The sequence below is a fragment of the Ranitomeya variabilis genome, chromosome 8 (genome assembly GCF_051348905.1).
Source record: "Ranitomeya variabilis isolate aRanVar5 chromosome 8, aRanVar5.hap1, whole genome shotgun sequence".
NCBI lineage: Eukaryota > Metazoa > Chordata > Amphibia > Anura > Dendrobatidae > Ranitomeya > Ranitomeya variabilis.
The window spans coordinates 12,196,361-12,217,514 of record NC_135239.1 but is presented as its reverse complement, the minus strand read 5'-3'; the positions used below and the strand labels follow the sequence as shown (position 1 = coordinate 12,217,514).

General features: G+C 48.9%; 1 protein-coding gene across 4 annotated transcripts in view; it reads right to left on the bottom strand.

The window, feature by feature from the left end:
• Nucleotides 1-21,154, bottom strand: part of ZZZ3 (zinc finger ZZ-type containing 3) — a 59,182-nt gene that overhangs the window by 30,568 nt on the left and 7,460 nt on the right. For 2 of the 4 annotated variants that reach the window (XM_077277552.1, XM_077277556.1), the window contains exon 2: nucleotides 377-1,830. In XM_077277552.1, the coding sequence (XP_077133667.1) occupies nucleotides 377-1,779 (1,403 nt within the window). In that variant the 5' untranslated portion in view covers nucleotides 1,780-1,830. Of the gene's footprint in view, nucleotides 1-376; nucleotides 1,831-2,473; nucleotides 2,573-5,231; nucleotides 5,580-21,154 lie in introns of those variants that run through there. The other 2 variants (XM_077277554.1, XM_077277555.1) reach the window with 2 other exon arrangements.

Here is a 21,154-nt window from a genome sequence, read left to right as displayed (position 1 = left end):
ATGGAAACACGAGAAGCAATGGAATGAAACTGAAAGGAGATACAGATTAGATATTAGAAGAAACGTTTTGACAGTGAGCGTGATCAACGAGTGGAACAGGTGACCATGAGAGGTGGCGAGTTCTCCTTCAATGGACGTCTTCACACAGAGGCTGGACAGACATCAGTTTGAGATGATTAAGTGAGTCCTGCATTGAGCAGGGGGTTGGACGTGATGACCCATGAGGTCCCTTTCAACTCTTACATTCTAGAATTCTATGGCTCCCATAGACACTTATGGGAAAGACTGAAACTTTGCAAACAAAAGACAGCTCCCTTCACCGCCCTTGACGGCGTAACCGGGAAGCGTCAGACAAGGTTACCGTGGTTACACGTACTCTTTGTTGTGTTTCAACGCCACGTGGTCGGACTCGAAGTAATACACGTCGGGCTCTTCGTCCTCCTCCTCTGCGGGCTGCACACCGCCGCTGTCCTTGGTGGATGGGGCGGCACATTCTGCAACAGAGGTCGGACAGGGGGGTTTGTCCTGTGAACACTTTACGGCGCAGCTTTGCTTTTGGTCACCGCGACCGACCTCTTCCGGATCCACCCCAGAGCCATTCACGGCACTGAGTCCGGCGGTCTCGCCCTCCTCCGCCTGCCCGTTCTCTCCACACAGAGGTGGGCTGTCTTTCACAGGCGCCAGCTTCCTAGGGGAAGTTCTTAAAGTATATCTATGTTCTTGAGTGTCTGAGAAGCAGATCTCCGAGGAGGCGAGAAGCTCGGACCCCGGCAGACCGGACGCACACTCCGCCGGCTCCTCCTGAGCGGGGTTGGGAGATTTGTGATCCTTGGCGACACCGTCCCCTACCACGTCCAGCTCCTCCTCAAGGTCTCGTCCGGTGGACAGTGGCTCGGTGCAGGGGGCGCCCGCCGTCGCCTCATTGGTCTGGTTTAGGCAGTTATGAAGTGTTTGGTGGTCCGGTTGGTCGGTCCGCTCCTCGGAGTGTGTGCAAGGCACGGTGTGGTCTGGGAACTCATCCTTTTTGCTGAGCACGGGGCACGGAGTTAACGAGCTCCCATTCTCGGACACGATTAACTCCTTGGGGGGAAGGAACACACCCGTGCTGTTTTGTCGCCCGCCCGACGGGCCATTATTACAGTTTACAGCAGCAGTCTCATTGTCAATACCATTAACGGCCTGATGGTTAAACACGTCGCCATCAGGGGGCGCTTTCCTCACGTCCTGCTCAGGGACGCTTTTGATTTCCCTTTGGTTACTATCATCCAGTAGAAGATAGCGATGAGTTCGCTTAGGACTGGGGGTCTCTGCCTCATGGTCGGACTCAGAGGTCCTCCTCTCTGGGGACTCCCTCTGAAATGTACTGGGCAATTCCTCCTCCTCCTCTGCGCTGCCAGGCTCCTCCGATCGCAGGTAACGTCGGATTTTTTTCAGCACGGGCGACAGCGGTCCACTCGACTTTTTGTCGCTGTTTTCCACGCTGTCTTTCTGGTTATAGTCCTTTTCTGAAACAGACAGTCCCCGCTTCCTCGGGCTCACCCAAGACTCCCGAGGGGCCGATGGCTTCACGTCACCGCCGCCCTTGAGGATGTTTCCCTTTTGGATAGGAGCAGGTTCGGGCCTTTTCTTAGGAGACCTTGATCTTAGAAGTGCCGGGGGGATGTCGTCGTCCGCTTGAACGATGCTGCGGTTCCTCAGTGTGCGCCCACAGAAGCTCTCATCCAGTCCGTTGAAGCCCACGGTAGATCTTGTGACACGAGTCGATCGAGAAGCAGCCATGCTATGGATCACCCCGACAGTGAGACCGACATGATCCTCTCATTGGGAAACCTGCAACACAGAGACAAGTTAGTCCAGTCTGAAAGATCGGGGTCACATTTTGGAAAAAATATACAAGAAATATAATATATAACCAGCAACAGCCAGAGTGACACGAACAGCGGTGGAAAAAGCATCGGACAAGTCAATTTTCTAACCAACTCTAATTCTAAAGATGCTATTGACTTGAAATTCTAACCAGATGTTGGTAGCAACCCATCCTTTCCACACAGGCCAAAAAAAAAATCAAGAGATGTCTATAAATTAACTTATGTCTAAGGGCTCTTTTCCATTTGCGAGAAACAAGTCCGTGTCTCGCATGTGAAAACCAAGCTCTGGTGCCGGCACTCCGGAGCGGAGCGTTTGGCTGCATAGCAACACATGGAGCTGCACGCTCCGCTCCTGAGTGCCGGCGCCAGAGCTTGTTTATCACATGCGAGACACGGACGTTTATCTCACAAGTGGAAAGGAGCCCTTAGAATGAGAAATGACACAGGGAAAAAGTATGAACACATGACTAAGGAGAGAAGCAAAAATCCCTGGAAAGTCCTGACACCCACTGAAATATTTCAGTAATTAGAAAGGAATCCTGACACTTAGAAACATATAATATCAGATGGTTCAACTGATGGCCTATAAAAAGGTGTCTCATTACCGAGGTGCCACACAAACATCTGCTGATGGGTAGGAACCAGCAAGATGTCTCAAGACCTTCCCAACCTTATTGTTGCAAAGATCCTGATGGCATTGGTTACAGAAGTATTTCTGAACTACTAAAGGCTCCAGTGAGCGCTGCTGGGGCCATAATCCAGAAGAGGAAAGATCATTTCACCATAACACGGCCATGACCAAGCGCTCACCCGCTAGATGTCAGACAAAGGAGCGAAAAGAATTATCAAAAGAGCCAAGGACCAACTGTGGAGACCTACAGAAAGACCCTGAATCAGCAGGTACAATGGTTTATAAGAAAACTAAATAATGCACTCAACCCCCATGGCCTGTATGCACGCTCACCACGCAACCCCCATGGCCTGTATGCACGCTCACCACGCAACCTCCATGGCCTGTATGCGCGCTCACCACGCAACCTCCATGGCCTGTATGCGCGCTCACCAAGCAACCTCCATGGCCCGTACGCACGCTCACCACGCACCCTACATGGCCGGTACGCACACTCACCACGCAACCTTTATGGCCTGTATGCACACTCACCATGCAACCTCCATGGCCCGTACGCACTCTCACCACGCACCCTACATGGCCGGTATGCACGTCACGCAGCCTACATGGCCGGTATGCACGCTCACCACACAACCTTTATGGCCTGTATGCGCGCTCACCACACAACCTTTATGGCCTGTATGCGCGCTCACCACGCAACCTCCATGGCCTGTATGCACGCTCACCACACAAGACTCCACTGCTGAACAAAAAAAAGCATGTTCAACTGCGTTTAAAGTTTTCTCCACAAAACACCATACCAACAGTGCAGTGTGGAGGTGGGAACATCATGGGGTGGAGGTGGGAACATCATGGGGTGGGGCTGGTTTTCAGCATACGACACTGAAACTTCACACGTCCCGCCGCTACTACACCACAACCCCCAGCACGCTCTGCCGTTACTGCACCGCAACCTCAAGCACGCTCTGCTGCTACTACACCACAACCCCCAGCACGCCGTACCGCTACTACACCGCAACCCCCAGCACGCCCCGCCGTTACTGCACCGCAACCTCAAGCACGCTCTGCTGCTACTACACCACAACCCCCAGCACGCCGTACCGCTACTACACCGCAACCCCCAGCACGCCCCGCCGTTACTGCACCGCAACCTCAAGCATGCTCTGCTGCTACTACACCACAACCCCAGCACGCCGTACCGCTACTACACCGCAACCCCCAGCAAGCCCCGCCGTTACTACACCGCAACCACCAGCATGCTCTGCTGCTACTACACAACCCCCAGCACGCCCCGCCGCTACTGCACCACAACCCCCAGCACGCCCCGCCACTACTGCACCACAACCCCCAGCACGCCCCGCCACTACTGCACAACCCCTAGCACGCCCCGCCACTACTGCACCACAACCCCCAGCACGCCCCGCCACTACTGCACCACAACCCCTAGCACGCCCCGCCACTACTGCACCACAACCCCTAGCACGCCCCGCCACTACTGCACCACAACCCCCAGCACGCCCCGCCACTACTGCACCACAACCCCTAGCACGCCCCGCCACTACTGCACCACAACCCCCAGCATACCCAGCTACTACTGCACCACAACTCCCAGCATACCCCGCCACTACTGCACCACAACTCCCAGCATACCCCGCCACTACTGCACCACAACCACCAGCACGCCCCGCCACTACTGCACCACAACCACCAGCACGCCCCGCCACTACTGCACCACAACTCCCAGCATGCCCCGCCACTACTGCACCACAACCACCAGCACGCCCCGCCACTACTGCACCACAACCACCAGCACGCCCCGCCACTACTGCACCACAACTCCCAGCACGCCCCGCCACTACTGCACCACAACTCCCAGCATACCCCGCCACTACTGCACCACAACCACCAGCACGCCCCGCCACTACTGCACCACAACTCCCAGCATACCCCGCCACTACTGCACCACAACCACCAGCACGCCCCGCCACTACTGCACCACAACCCCCAGCATGCCCCGCCACTACTGCACCACAACCCCCAGCATACCCCGCCACTACTGCACCACAACTCCCAGCATACCCCGCCACTACTGCACCACAACTCCCAGCATACCCCGCCACTACTGCACCACAACTCCCAGCATACCCCGCCACTACTGCACCACAACTCCCAGCATACCCCGCCACTACTGCACCACAACTCCCAGCATACCCCGCCACTACTGCACCACAACTCCCAGCATACCCCGCCACTACTGCACCACAACTCCCAGCATACCTTCCTGCTACAGCACCGCAACTCCCAGCACGCCCCGCCACACCACTGTTAAACCATAACTCACAGTGAGCGGCATGCTGGGAGTTGTAGTGCTGATGACCGTCTGCAATCACTCATTATCTCTTCACATTAGGGCTCCTGGTGCCGCACTACAACTCCCAGCCAGCCTCATGCTGACACCCATGCTGTGAGCTGCACTGGGGTCTCTCCATCAGCTCCTGCACCCCCACCTCTGGGACCCTAAACTTTCCGAGCTCCTCCCACCCCCATGTCCACAGCACAAGCTCCGCCCCAATGCTATAGGCCACGCCCCTCCATCACGCTCGCCCTCCGCCGGGCAGCAGTAGCACTTAGTCCCGGCTTCCAGCCGCGCCCGCCCCCCTACAGCGCCACAGGCGGCCCCCCGCGGTGTCCGCGAACACACGCTCCTCCCCAGCACCGGTCCCGCTCCTCACCTCCCTCCTCTCTCCCCCGGACATAGCTTCCTATCACATTCCCGCGAGAGGAGAGAATTCTCGCGAGAGCAGCCGAGCGCAGCAACAGCTCCGCCCTGACTCCACCCCTTGTGCTAAAGAGTCAATGCAGCTGTAGAAAGCTCCGCCTATTAAGTAGGCGTGACCAATGGCATTTCAAGTAGTCAACAGGCGCAGCCACAACCCGCGGCTGACTCCTCCCCCACTGCGGCTCAGCGCCGAACTACCCGGAGAGGCGCTAACAGGTGGGCGGCGCCAACTACGCCCATAGCAACAGTCTCTCGGTGAAAGAGGGGTGTGTCCGACAGACCCCGCCCCTTCCGGAGCCGCAGCCGAATAAGATGGAGAAGCGAGAATCTACACGCTGCACCTGAGCACGTGACAGACACAGCCGAGAGACAGACAGACACACAGCCGAGAGACAGACAGACACACAGCCGAGAGACAGACACACACAGCGCCGAGAGACAGACACACACAGCCGAGAGACAGACAGACACAGCCGAGAGACAGACACACACAGCCGAGAGACAGACAGACACAGCCGAGAGACAGACAGACACAGCCGAGAGACAGACAGACACAGCCGAGAGACAGACGGACACAGCCGAGAGACAGACGGACACAGCCGAGAGACAGACGGACACAGCCGAGAGACAGACAGACACACAGCCGAGAGACAGACAGACACACAGCCGAGAGACAGACACACACAGCGCCGAGAGACAGACACACACGGCCGAGAGACAGACAGACACGGCCGAGAGACAGACAGACACAGCCGAGAGACAGACAGACACAGCCGAGAGACAGACAGACACAGCCGAGAGACAGACAGACACAGCCGAGAGACAGACAGACACAGCCGAGAGACAGACAGAGCCAGGGGCACACAGACACAGCCGAGACAGGCACAGCAGAGACAGACACGGCCGGGGCAGATTAGCGTGCAGGAGCAATGCGCAGGCGGAGCTGACTAGGGCGGAATGCGCAGATTAGGGGACAATGTAAGGTTGACAGTGGCATTTAGCAGGTTAACAGCTGCAGGTGGATTGCGATTCCTCCCGCGGCTGTTAGCGGCATATGTCAGCGGTTCAAAACAGCTGCCATGTGCTGGGAAAGATGTGGGCTCATCGCCGGAACCCACATCAAAGGGAGGGTGTTTGACATCGGCATATTATAAAACGCCCCATGTCGGAAAGGGGTTAATAGTCTCCATGGGACACTAGAAGCTGCGATTATCCGACCGCTTGTGCTTCACATAGCAGAGGTGCAGCCCTGGTCTGAGTAGCAGAAATGCTCACTTGTCAGGGGCACCACTTCTAGCACTCCAACATTGACAACTAGAGGTCTGCTGGCAGCCCGCGGTCATGTGACACAGGCGCTGATGGGCGGGATTAGTGATGGGTGGAATTAGTGATGGGCGGGATTAGTGACGCGCTTCTGGCGCAATCACATTACATGCTGCTGTCAGAGATTGACATTTAACATGTTAATAGCCATGGGTGGATCGCTCATCACCGGAGCCAACCTTAGACATAACTATACATCTAAGGTGGGAAAGGGGTTAAAAAGATGATACCACCCCAATAAAAAAAGGTTGTAGGGTCCCCCTATAATAACCAGCAAAGGCTATGCAGATAGATGTGGGCTGATATTAATAGCCTAGGAAGGGGCCATAGATATCCCCCCCAGGCTAATAACATCAGCTCTCAGCCTCCCGAGAAAAGGCGCATTTATAAGATGTGCCAATTGTGGCACTTAGCCTCGCTCTTCCCACTTGCCATGTAGTGGTGGCAAGTGGAGTGATAGTATTGGGGTTGATGTCACCTTTGTATTGTCAGGTGACAAGCCCAGGGGTTAGTGATGGAGAGGCATCTATAAGACGCCCCCATTACTAACCCCATAGTCAAATTGTGGGAAAAAATAAACACCCAGAATAAAGTTCTTATTAGAAAGAATAACACTCTTTTAAGGAATCTAAATTAAAACAAAATCACGTCATCGCTCATTCCACTGAAGCCTATGTCTCCTGTAACAGAATTAAGGCTAAGAGCTGATGTTTTTAGCCTGGGGGGGGCGTACAGTATCCATGGACCCTTCCTAGCCTATTAATATTAGTCCGCAGCTGTCTGCCTAGCCTTTGCTGGTTATTAGTTATAAGAAAACCCTCCATTTTTTGGGGGGTCCATCATTTTAATAACCAGTAAAGGTTACATAAACAGCTGTGAGCTGATATTCATAACCTGGGAAGCTTCATGGGTATTACCCCTTCCCAGGCTATAAACATCTTCCCCCAACTGTCCGCTTTGCCTTTGCTGATTAATAAAATTTTGGGGGATCCTATGCCACTTTTTTTCAGAAAAAAATGTGTTAATAAAATACATGTACTGTAAACTCTGCACACAAAGCACTGATTCTATATCTCACATTTATATATAACAGAATTCCACTATGTAAAAGCTCATGTTAAAATCGCATTGCAATTACATGTAAATGGTGCATCATTCAGACGCTAAACATCACATTGTACGCTCAAGAAGATCGCATCACACTGGTCCCACGCTTCTAGACCAATATCAGACCCTTTTTTTTTTTTACGGTGATGGGTATGAGCCCATACAAGTCAGGTCCAAGTTCCAGCACTCTTGCATGCAAAATGAAGCATCCAAGAAAAAAAAACACCACAAAAAACAGCCGGACATGTCAGGGCTTAATGGGAACTGGTGATTCATTTGCTGCAGTTTCAAAAAAACAAAAATGAAAAAACTGCGACGTGTGTATGAGCTCTAAAAGGTGTCTGGGCACAAAAGGGGCGGAGCAGGCCAAAAGGGCGGAGCAGGCCAAAGGGGCGGCTCTAACTGACAACCATTAGGCAACAACAAAGCATAGCAGAAAGCAATAATGCCATCGGTGTAATGAGGAGCACCGCCATCATCATACACCGCTACAATACTGCATACACAGCCATCATACACAGCTACAATACTGCATACACCACCATCATACACCGCTACAATACTGCATACACCTGTAGAAGGGATTGTCATATTTATGATTACATCCGCAAGGTCGGTTTTTGTTATAAATTAATATTTTTATACCGCTATAATACTGCATACACCGCCATCATTACACCGCTACAATACTGCATACACCGCCATGATACACGCCACAATACTGCATACACAGCCATCATACACAGGTACAATACTACATACACCGCTACAATACTGCATACACCGTCATCATTACACCGCTACAATACTGCATACACCGCCATGATACACACCACAATACTGCATACACAGCCATCATACACAGGTACAATACTGCATACACCACCATCATACACCGCTACAATACTGCATACACCTGTAGAAGGGATTGTCATATTTATGATTACATCCGCAAGGTCGGTTTTTGTTATAAATTAATATTTTTATACCGCTATAATACTGCATACACCGCCATCATTACACCGCTACAATACTGCATACACCGCCATGATACACGCCACAATACTGCATACACAGCCATCATACACAGGTACAATACTACATACACCGCTACAATACTGCATACACCACCATCATACACCTCTACAATACTGCATACACCGCCATCATACACCTCTACAATACTGCATACACCGCCATCATACACAGCTACAATACTGCATACACCGTCATCATACACAGCTACAATACTGCATACACCGCCATCATTACACCGCTACAATACTGCATACACAGCCATCATACACAGGTACAATACTACATACACCGCTACAATACTGCATACACCACCATCATACACCTCTACAATACTGCATACACCGCCATCATACACAGCTACAATACTGCATACACCACCATCATACACAGCTACAATACTGCATACACCGCCATCATACACAGGTACAATACTGCATATACCGCCATCATACACAAAAGAAAAAAGAAATATAGTCAGCTTACCGGTCTTAGACGAAATCCCCAGACCAGCCAACGCCCAGCACGGTTCGGGGTGAGCGCCCACAGCAAATGAAGACAAAAAGAGAAATGATCCAGCTGGAGGTGGAGGCAGTCTAGACTTTGTGAGACTTTATTAAACAAAAAACTTTTCATAGCAAACACCTGGCACACCAGTGAGGAGGATCAACGCGTTTCAACTATGAAGTCTTACTCATGATCTGATCAGGAGTAAGACTTCATAGTTGAAACGCGTTGATCCTCCTCACTGGTGTGCCAGGTGTTTGCTATGTAAAGTTTTTTGTTTAATAAAGTCTCACAAAGTCTAGACTGCCTCCACCTCCAGCTGGATCATTTCTCTTTTTGTCGCCATCATACACAGGTACAATACTGCATACACCGCCATCATACACAGATACAATACTGCATACACCTGTAGAAGGGATTGTCATATTTATGATTACAACCGCAAGGTCGGTTTTTGTTATAAATTAATATTTTTACAGCTTCTCCAACCGATCGTATGGATCATAGAGCCCGTGAAAAAAAGTGGCTCACTAAATTGGATGAGGTATTCAGTGATTATTCAGTTGTAGTTTTTAATACAAGATAAACGGAGGGCTCTGTTACCAAACTTAAATATCTATTAAATAAGAATACACGTTTATGGTGGAACAGGGCTTTTTTAGGACACTACATTGCTAAGGGTTTGATCCCTAGAGGTCTGCGGACACAAGTGTTTCCATCATTTACTATGGAGGATGAAATCCTCAGGAAACAATGGGAGGAGCTGTCCTCAAATTGTTCTAGAGGATATATGGAACTGTTGATTAAATCAAACACGGCCTCCCTACAGGAGGTGGAAAGTGAAATTGGTTCTTTACCAGGAGACCCTACTCAGTACTTTCTCGGTGACGGCTCAGGCTGTGTGCACACGTAGCAGATTTTTTGCGTTTTTTTCGCTATAAAAACGCTATAAAACCACGAAAAAAACGCTAACATTAAGCATCCTATGTAACAGAATGCAATCCGCATTTTTTGTGCACATGCTGCATTTTTTTCCTGAGCGGAATCGCAATCCAGAAAAAAAATGCAGCATGTTCATTAAAATTGCGGAATCGCGGCGATTCTGCACACATAGGAGTGCATTGATCTGCTTACTTCCCGCACGGGGCTGTGCGGTTGGTACCCAGGGTGGAGGAGAGGAGACTCTCCTCCGCGGACTGGGCACCATGTATTTGGTAAAAAAAAAAAAAAAGAATTAAAATAAAAAATAGCGATATACTCACCTTCTGGCGGCCCGACCTTCTCAGCGGCTTCCGAGGTGTGTGTGAAGGACCTGCGATGACGTCGCGGTCACATGACCGCGGTCACGTGACCGCTACGTCAATGGAAGGTCCTGAACACACAGCATTAGGAACGGACGCCGCTGAGGTGAGTATAACCATGTTTTTTATTTTTTTATTATTTTTAAACATTCGATCTTTTACTATAGATGCTGCATAGGCTGCATCTATAGTAAAAAGTTGATCACACTTGTCAAACACTATGTTTGACAAGTGTGACCAACCTGTCAGTCAGTTTTCCAAGCGATGCTACAGATCGCTTGGAAAACTCTAGCATTCTGCAAGCTAATTTCGCTTGCAAAACGCTAGTTTTCTGCGGGTATATGCATGCAAATTCTGCATGCGATATACCCGCGGCAGGAGGCGCAGAATTGTCGCGGAAATTTCCGCGGCAATTCTGCAACGTGTGAACTCACCCTAAGACAAAATGTAATGAAGAACTAGAGGGGGAATTTCAAAAATGGGAAAGGAAATCGTTGCATCCAAGACTTAGAAATATCAGAGAGATGTATCGGATTATAAAAATAACCATGTGTATAGATGGAGGAAAAACAGGTTATACAGTCAAAACCACCGGCTCATCATAACTCCCTCTCATCTGCATCCTCCATGGATGATGAACAAGCGGGTAGTAGTCACCCTAGTAGTGCGCTCAATGAAAGATTAGGATTAGGTAAACTTGGAAATCGTAAAGGAAAGAACAAACGTTGTTTTACCCCACCTCAGTCTGTGGAGAAAAAACCCAAATCTATTAATCATCTAGAGATAATCAATCTATCAGATCATGTGCTATCTAAGGATCAGTTAGATGTTTTGGGTTTAGGACTGACTTTTGTCCCTACTAATAATGTTAATTACTTCACAGCTATGAAGGATACACAGTAGTTTGAGGAAGGTCATCCAGCGCGAATTACATGCTAAACCTATGGACACCTTTAATCCTGATACGACCTTGGAACAAGAGGCACTAGTTGCCCTAGAGGAACTTGCGGGAGAAAATGATCCACCGGCTACAGGTACCTTTCCTGCTTCCGTCGCACCGAGATGTACCACGTTCCCCCCCTTTTCCTTATGCCCTCAGATTGATATCTTTAACCCCTTCATGACCCAGCCTATTTTGACCTTAATGACCTTGCCGTTTTTTGCAATTCTGACCAGTGTCCCTTTATGAGGTAATAACTCAGGAACGCTTCAATGGATCGTAGCGATTCTGAGATTGTTTTTTCGTGACATATTGGGCTTCATGTTAGTGGTAAATTTAGGTCGATAATTTCTCAGTTTATTTGTGAAAAAAACGGAAATTTGGCGAAAATTTTGAAAATTTCGCAATTTTCACATTTTGAATTTTTTTTCTGTTAAACCAGAGAGTTATGCGACACAAAATAGTTAATAAATAACGTTTCCCACATGTCTACTTTACATCAGCACAATTTTGGAAACAAATTTTTTTTTTTGCTAGGAAGTTATAAGGGTTAAAATTTGACCAGTGATTTCTCATTTTTACAACAAAATTTACAAAACCATTTTTTTTAGGGACCACCTCACATTTGAAGTCATTTTGAGGGTTCTATATGGCTGAAAATACCCAAAAGTGACACCATTCTAAAAACTGCACCCCTCAAGGTGCTCAAAACCACATTCAAGAAGTTTATTAATCCTTCAGGTGTTTCACAGCAGCAGAAGCAACATGGAAGTAAAAAATGAACATTTAACTTTTTAGTCACGAAAATGATCTTTTAGCAACAATTTTTTTATTTTCCCAAGGGTAAAAGGAGAAACTGGACCACAAACGATGTTGTCCAATTTGTCCTTAGTACGCTGATACCTCATATGTGGGGGTAAACCACTGTTTGGGCGCACGACAGGGCTTGGAAGGGAAGGAGCGCCATTTGACTTTTTGAATGAAAAATTATCTCCATCGCTAGCGGACACCATGTCAGGTTTGGAGAGCCCCTGTGTGCCTAAACATTGGAGCTCCCCCACAAGTGACCCCATTTTGGAAACTAGACCCCCCCAAGGAACTTATCTAGAAGCATAGTGAGCACTTTAAACCCTCAGGTGCTTCACAAATTGATCAGTAAAAATGAAAAAGTACTTTTTTTTCACACAAAATTTCTTTTAGCCTCAATTTTTTTCATTTTCACATGGGCAACAGGATAAAATGGATCCTAAAATTTGTTGGGCAATTTCTCCTGAGTACGCCGATACCTCATATGTGGGGGTAAACCACTGTTTGGGTGCACGGCAAGGCTCGGAAGGGGAGGTGTGCCATTTGACTTTTTGAATGGAAAATTAGCTCCAATCGTTAGCGGACACCATGTCGCGTTTGGAGAGCCCCTGTGTGCCTAAACATTGGAGCTCCCCTACAAGTTACCCCATTTTGGAAATTAGACCCCCAAGGAACTTATCTAGATGCATAGTGAGCACTTAAAACCCCCAGGTGCTTCACAAAAGTTTATAACGCAGAGCCGTGAAAATAAAAAATAATTTTTTTCTCCTCAAAAATGATTTTTAGCCCGGAATTTTTTATTTTTCCAAGGGTAAGAGGAGAAATTGGACCCCAAATGTTGTTGTCCAGTTTGTCCTGAGTACGATGATAACCCACATGTGGGGATAAACCACTGTTTGGGCGCACAGCAGGGCTCGGAAGGGAAGGCATGCCATTTGGCTTTTTGAATGGAAAATTAGCTCCAATCATTAGCGGACACCGTGTCGCGTTTGGAGAGCCTTTGTGTGCCTAAACATTGGAGCTCCCCCACAAATGACCCCATTTTGGAAACTAGACCTCCCAAGGAACTAATCTAGATGTGTGGTGAGCACTTTGAGCCCCCAAGTGCTTCACAGAAGTTTATAACGCAGAGCCATGAAAATTAAAAATAATTTTTCTTTTCTCAAAAATGATTTTTTAGCCCAGAATTTTTTAATTTTCCCAAGGGTACCAGGAGAAATTTGACCCCAAAAGTTGTTGTCCAGTTTCTCCTGAGTACGCTGATACCCCATATGTGGAGGTAAACCACTGTTTGGGCACATGCCGGGGCTCGGAAGGGAAGTAGTGATGTTTTGGAATGCAGACTTTGATGGAATGGTCTGCGGGCATCATGTTACGTTTGCAGAGCCCCTGATCTGCCTAAACAGTAGAAACCCCCCACAAGTGACCCCATTTTGGAAACTAGACCCCCCAAGGAACTTATCTAGATGTGTGGTGAGCACGTTCAACCCCCAAGAGCTTCACAGAAGTTTACAACGCAGAGCCGTGAAAATAAAAAATCATTTTTCTTTCCCCAAAAAAGATGTTTTAGCAAGCAATTTTTTATTTTCCCAAGGGTAACAGGAGAAATTTGACCCCAAAAATTGTTGTCCAGTTTCTCCTGAGTACGCTGATACCCCATATGTGGGGGTAAACCACTGTTTGGGCGCACGTCAGGGCTCGGAAGGGAAGTAGTGACATTTGAAATGCAGACTTTGATGGAATGGTCTGCGGGCGTCATGTTGCATTTGCAGAGCCCCTGATGTGCCTAAACAGTAGAAACACCCCACAAGTGACCCCAATTTGTAAACTAGACCCCCCAAGGAACTTATCTAGATGTGTGGTGAGCACTTTCAACCCCCAAGTGCTTCACAGAAGTTAATAACCCAGAGCCGTGAAAATAAAAAATAATTTTTCTTTCCTCAAAAATTATGTTTTAGCAAGTAATTTTTTATTTTTGCAAGGGTAACAGGAGAAATTGGACCCCAATAGTTGTTGCCCAGTTTGTCCTGAGTACGCTGGTACCCCATATGTGGGGGTAAACCACTGTTTGGGCGCACGTCGGGGCTTGGAAGGGAGGGAGCACCATTTGACTTTTTGAACGCAAAATTGGCTGGAATCAATGGTGGCGCCATGTTGCGTTTGGAGACCCCTGATGTGCCTAAACAGTGGAAACCCCTCAATTGTAACTTCAACACTAACCCCAACACACCCCTAACCCTAATCCCAACTGTAGCCATAACCCTAATCACAACCCTAACCCCAACACACCCCTAACCACAACCCTAACCCCAACACACCCGTATCCCTAATTCCAACCCTAACCCTAATCCTAACCCTAATCCCAACCCTAACCCTAACCACAACTGTAACCCCAAAACACCCCTAACCCTATCCGTAACCCTAACCACAAGCCTAATCTTAACCCTATTTCCAACCCTAGCCCTAATTTCAACCCTAACTCTAATTCCAACCCTAACCTTAAGGCTATGTGCCCACGTTGCGGATTCGTGTGAGATTTTTCCGCACGATTTTTGAAAAATCTGCAGGTAAAAGGCACTGCGTTTTACGTGCGGATTTACAGTGTTTTTTTGTGCGGATTTCACCTGCGGATTCCTATTGAGGAACAGGTGTAAAACGCTGCGGAATCCGCACAAAGAATTGACATGCTGCGGAAAATACAACGCAGCGTTTCCGCACGGAATTTTCCGCACCATGGGCACAGCGGATTTGGTTTTCCATAGGTGTACATGGTACTGTAAACCTGATGGAAAGCTGCTACGAATTCGCAGCGGCCAATCCGCTGCGGATCCGCGGTCAATCTGCTGCGGATCCGCAGCCAAATCCGCACTGTGTGCACATGCCCTACCCCTAACCCTACCCCTAGTGGAAAAATAAAAAAAAAATATTTTCTTTTTTTTATTATTGTCCCTACCTATGGGGGTGATAAAGGGGGGGGTCATTTACTATTTTTTTTATTTTGATCACTGTGATAAAACCTATACCTGGAACGAATCTGCCGGCCGGCAGATTCGGCAGGCGCACTGCGCATGCGCCCGCCATTTTGGAAGATGGCGGCGCCCATGGAGAAGACGGATGGACACCGGGAGCCTCGGTAAGTATAAGGGGGTGGAGATCGGAGCACGGGGGGTGGCTCAGGAGCACGGGGGGAGCGGACAGGAGGACGGGGGAGCGGAGCACAAGACGGAGGGGAGCGGACCACAGATCGGTGGCTGGGGGGGGGCGATCGGTGGCTGGGGGGGGGGCGATCGGTGGGGTGGGGGGGGTCACATCAGTGTTTCCAGCCATGGCCGATGATACTGCAGCATCGGCCATGGCTGGATTGTAATATTTCACCAGTTTTTTAGGTGAAATATTACAAATCGCTCTGATTGGCAGTTTCACTTTCAACAGCCAATCAGAGCGATCGTAGTCATGGGGGGGGGCGAAGCCTCCCCCCCCTGGGCTGAAGTACCACTCCCCCTGTCCCTGCATGTCGGGTGAAATTGGAGTTAACCCTTTCACCCGGCCTGCAGGGACGCGATCATTCTGTGACACAGCATATGCGTCACAGGTCGGACTGGCACCGACTTTCATGACGCATACGCTGTGTCACAGGTCGGGAAGGGGTTAATACACTTGTCTTAGAGGATTTAAAAAAAAATCCCGAGTGATAAAAAAGGTGATAATTTGATGCTTGCACAACGCAGGGCCCTGAAAGAGCTGGGGTCCATGCGTGATGTTGTTATTAAGCCGGCGGATAAGGGGGGGGGAACGTGGTCATCTGGCCGACGGTAAAGTACGAGAGGGAGGCCTTTCGCCAGTTAAGGGATCGCGAATCCTACACATCCCTGCCATGTAATCCTTTACCTGGTTTTTCTAGTACTCTGTTTGAGATTTTGGATCGGGCCCTGACGCGGGGGATCATAACTAAGAAAGTGTTTGAGGGCCTAATTGTCAAGTATCCGGTTATCCCTACCTTCTACCTGCTGCCGAAGATCCACAAGGATCCAGTGGAACCCCCGGGGCGTCCGATTGTCTCTGGCATGGGAGGGTTATGCGACCCCATCTGCAAGTTCATTGAACATGATCTACATCCGTTGGTTGAGTCGCTCCCCTCCTATGTCAGAGACACCACGGACGTCCTGAGGAAACTAGACGGCCTTACCTTAGAACCAGATATGGCGTTTGCAACAGTCGATGTAGAAGCGTTATATACTACTATTAAGCACAACGATGGGTTAGAGGCGGTTGAGTTCTTCCTGGGCATGAGTAACCATGATTCCCCGATGCGTGCCCTGATCCTGGAATTACTTCATTTTATTTTGACACACAACTTTTTCACGTTCAAAGATCGATATTTTTTACAGAGCCGTGGCACTGCCATGGGCGCGGCGTGTGCGCCCTCATACGCTAACCTCTTTCTCGGCTTCTGGGAGAGGGAGGGGTTTTTTTTGGGGGGGGGGGGCGCATGCGCCGCTTCCCATGTGCAGTGCTGGTACCGCTATATCGATGACGTGTTTATGATTTGGCAGGGTCCTGAGCCTGTCCTCCTGGACTTCATCCGTGGATTGAATCAGAACAGTCGGAATATTCGTCTTACACATAGGGTAGCTATGGATGGTATTGATTTTCTTGATATTATGATAATGAGGTGTGAGGGTGGTGAGGTCCAGACCGACGTGTTCCGGAAGGAGACGTCGGTCAATGCCCTACTACACTCCACCTCAGCACATACTAGGGCGACTATACGTGCTATACCAATAGGCCAGTTTTTAAGGATGAAAAGGATTTGCTCCACGGATGGGGTCTTCGAGTGCCAGGCTCGGGACCTTTCCAACCGCTTCCAGGATCGGGGATACAGCAGGAGAGTTATCAAAAAAAGGTTATTTTCGTGCCAGGAGGGCCCCAAGAGACCAGTTGCTCTGCAGGCCTCCTACATCTACCCCGACTAAGAGAGAGCAACCACTTAGATTCATCTCTACATTCAATAACAAGTGGGATAACATTCGGGAGGTCCTGCAGAGACTGGTCTGTGTTAAAAACAGAACCCACATTAAATAAGATTCTGCCCGACCGACCTCTTCTCACAGCTAGAAGAGCGAGGAGCCTTAAAGATCAGTTGGTAAGGAGCCACTATGCCCCTGCCCGCTCCAGAATTTTTGGATCGGGTCTACAGAGGTGGGGATGTTTTCCATGTGGGTCCTGTAAAGCATGCAGGAATATCCTGCGTGCCACTACCTTTTCGGGGGCGGGAGGAGGTAGGGAATACCGCATTACGAGCTACATCTCATGCAGTACTACCCATGTAGTGTATTATGCTACATGTACTTGCAATTTAATTTACATCAGTCTTACTTCTCGTGAACTCCGTGTCTGGGTCTGAGCGCATGTTAAGGACATCGTAGCTGCCAAAAAAAATCAGAGAAAAAAGCAGCGATGATTACCTACTGAAGCCCCCAAACAAATGCACTAGCAGGGCGCATCGGACCCGATTAATGATGGAAAGAACACAGGTACAAAAAATACTGATGAAACAACCACTTTCAATCCAGTGTTGGCTGTTTGGCATTAGTGCACAAAAAGATAAGCGATAATAGTCTGTATGTGGCATTGTTCACACAAGCAATGCAGAGCATCTGGTCTACAGCCTATTACTAACGCACATACAGGAGGGCCGCCCAGTGCTACAAAATGCATGCTGTGTGAATAGAGGCCTACAGTTTACAGAGCCATCTTGGTCCGACTGCGCCCTGCAAGATAAAGTGCAAAAAAACCACATATCAATGTATATAAGGTATTAGTTTATATTGGGGCCTCAATATGTAAGCCGGCAACCCACGTCAAGGGTCCTTACATTTTTGCCGGTCCTAACGCTAAACATTGAGTAAAAGCTCACAGACGCACAAAGAGGACTTAAAAATCCTCCAGAAAATTGACCAAAAAAAAAATCACAGAGAAAAAAGCAGAGATGGTTACCTGCTGAAGCCTCCAAACAAATGCACCAGCAGGGCGCATTGGACCCGATTAATGATGGCAACAACACAGGTGCAAAAAATACAGATGAAACAACCACTTTCAATCCAGTGTTGGCTGTTTGGCATTAGTGCACAAAGAGATAAGAGATAATAGTCTTGTAGATTGTCAGCTTGCGAGCAGGGACCTCACTCCTAATGTCACTGTTTAAATTGTCTTAACTTGTATTGAATCTGTCTGTATATGTCCCCGCTTAATTGTAAAGTGCTGCGGAATATGTTGGCGCTATATAAATAAAGATTATTATTATTATGTGGCATTGTTCACACAAGCAATGCAGAGCATCTGGTCTACAGCCTATTACTAACCAGATGCATTTGTTTGGAGGCTTCAGCAGGTAACCATCTCTGCTTTTTTTCTCTGTGATTTTTTTTGTCAATTTTCTGGAGGATTTTTAAGTCCTCTTTGTGCGTCTGTGAGCTTTTACTCAATGTTTAGCGTTAGGACCGGCAGAAATGTAAGGACCCTTGAAGTGGGTTGCCGGCTTACATATTGAGGCCCCAATATAAACTAATACCTTATATACATTGATATGTGGTTTTTTTGCACTTTATCTTGCAGGGCGCAGTCGGACCAAGATGGCTCTGTAAACTGTAGGCCTCTATTCACACAGCATGCATTTTGTAGCACTGGGCGGCCCTCCTGTATGTGCGTTAAGGTACCTTCACACTAAACGATATCGCTAGCGATCCGTGACGTTGCGGCGTCCTGGATAGCGATATCGTTGTGTTTGACACGCAGCAGCGATCTGGATCCTGCTGTGATATCGCTGGTCGTTGGTTAAAGTCCAGAACTTTATTTGGTCGTCAGATCGCCGTGTATCGTTGTGTTTGACAGCAAAAGCAACGATGCCAGCGATGTTTTACAATGGTAACCAGGGTAAATATCGGGTTACTAAGTGCAGGGCCGCGCTTAGTAACCCGATGTTTACCCTGGTTACCAGTGTAAAATGTAAAATAACAAACAGTCCATACTCACCTTCGCGTCCCCCGCCGTCCGCTTCCTGCACTGACTGAGCGCTGGCCGTAAAGTGAAAGCACAGCACAGCGGTGACGTCACCGCTCTGCTGTTAGGGCCGGCACGCACAGTCAGTGCAGGAAGCGGACGCCGGGGGACGCGAATGTAAGTATGTAGTGTTTGTTTTTTTACATTTTACACTGGTAACCAGTGTAAACATCGGGTTACTAAGCGCGGCCCTGCGCTTAGCAACCCGATGTTTACCCTGGTTACCCGGGGACTTCGGCATCATTGGTCGCTGGAGAGCGGTCTGTGTGACAGCTCTCCAGAGACCAAACAGCGACGCTGCAGCGATCGGCATCGTTGTCGCTATCGCTGCAGCGTCGCTAAGTGTGAAGGTACCTTTAGTAATAGGCTGTAGACCAGATGCTCTGCATTGCCTGTGTGAACAATGCCACATACAGACTATTATCTCATCTCTTTGTGCACTAATGCCAAACAGCCAACACTGGATTGAAAGTGGTTGTTTCATCAGTATTTTTTGCACCTGTGTTCTTTCCATCATTAATCGGGTCCGATGCACCCTGCTAGTGCATTTGTTTGGGGGCTTCAGTAGGTAATCATCTCTGCTTTTTTCTCTGATTTTTTTTTGGCAGCTACGATGTCCTTAACATGCTCTCAGACCCAGACACGGAGTTCACGAGAAATAAGACTGATGTAAATTAAATTTGCCCAGACTTTACATCTTTGTTGCATTTTTTTTGCCTTCATTGTAATGTTGGGATTAAATATCTGTATGTTTTGCATGCCTTTTAACCCCTTCCCGACCCATGACGCCTATGTGGCGTCATGGAATGATCGCATCCCTGCAGATCGGGTGAAAGGGTTAACTCCTATTTTACCCGATCTGCAGGGAGAGGGGGAGTTGTACTTCAGCCTAGGGGGGGTGGCTTTGCCCCCACGTGGCTACGATCGCTCTGATTGGCTGTTGAAAGTGCAACAGCCAATCAGAGCAATTTGCAATATTTCACCTATGAAAATGGTGAAATATTGCAATCCAGCCATGGCCGATGCTGCAATAGCATCTGCCATGGCTGGAAATCATGTTCTGGCCCCCCCCCACCGCCCCCGATCTCCTCCCCAGTCCTCCGTTCTGTCCGGTACCCCCCTCCGTCCCCCTGTTCGCTCCCCCGTGCTCCTGTCCGCTCCCCCCGTCCTCCGATCCCCCCCCCTGTGCTCCGATCCACCCCCTCATACTTACCGAGCCTCCTGAAGTCGGTCCGTCTTCTCCCTGGGCGCCGCCATCTTCCAAGATGGTGGGCGCATGCTCAGTGCGCCCGCCGAATCTGCCAGCTGGCAGATTCGTTACAAGTACATTTTGATCGCTGTGGTAGGTTCTATCACAGCGATCAAAATAAAAAAAATAATAAATAAACCCCCCCCTTTATCACCCCCATAGGTAGGGACAATAATAAAATAAAGAAAATATTTTTTTTTCTTTTTCCACTAGGGTTAGGGTTAGAACTAGGGTTAGAACTAGGGTTAGGGGTAGGGTTATGGCATGTGCACACAGTTCGGATTTGGCCGCGGATCCGCAGCGGATTGGCCGCTGCGAATTCGTAGCAGTTTTACATCAGGTTTACAGTACCATGCACACCTATGGAAAACCAAATCCGCTGTGCCCATGGTGCGGAAAATTCCGTGCAGAAACGCTGCGTTGTATTTTCCGCAGCATGTCAATTCTTTGTGCAGATTCCGCAGCGTTTAACACCTGTTCCTCAATAGGAATCCGCAGGTGAAATCCGCACAAAAAAAAACACTGGAAATCTGCTGTAAATCCGCAGG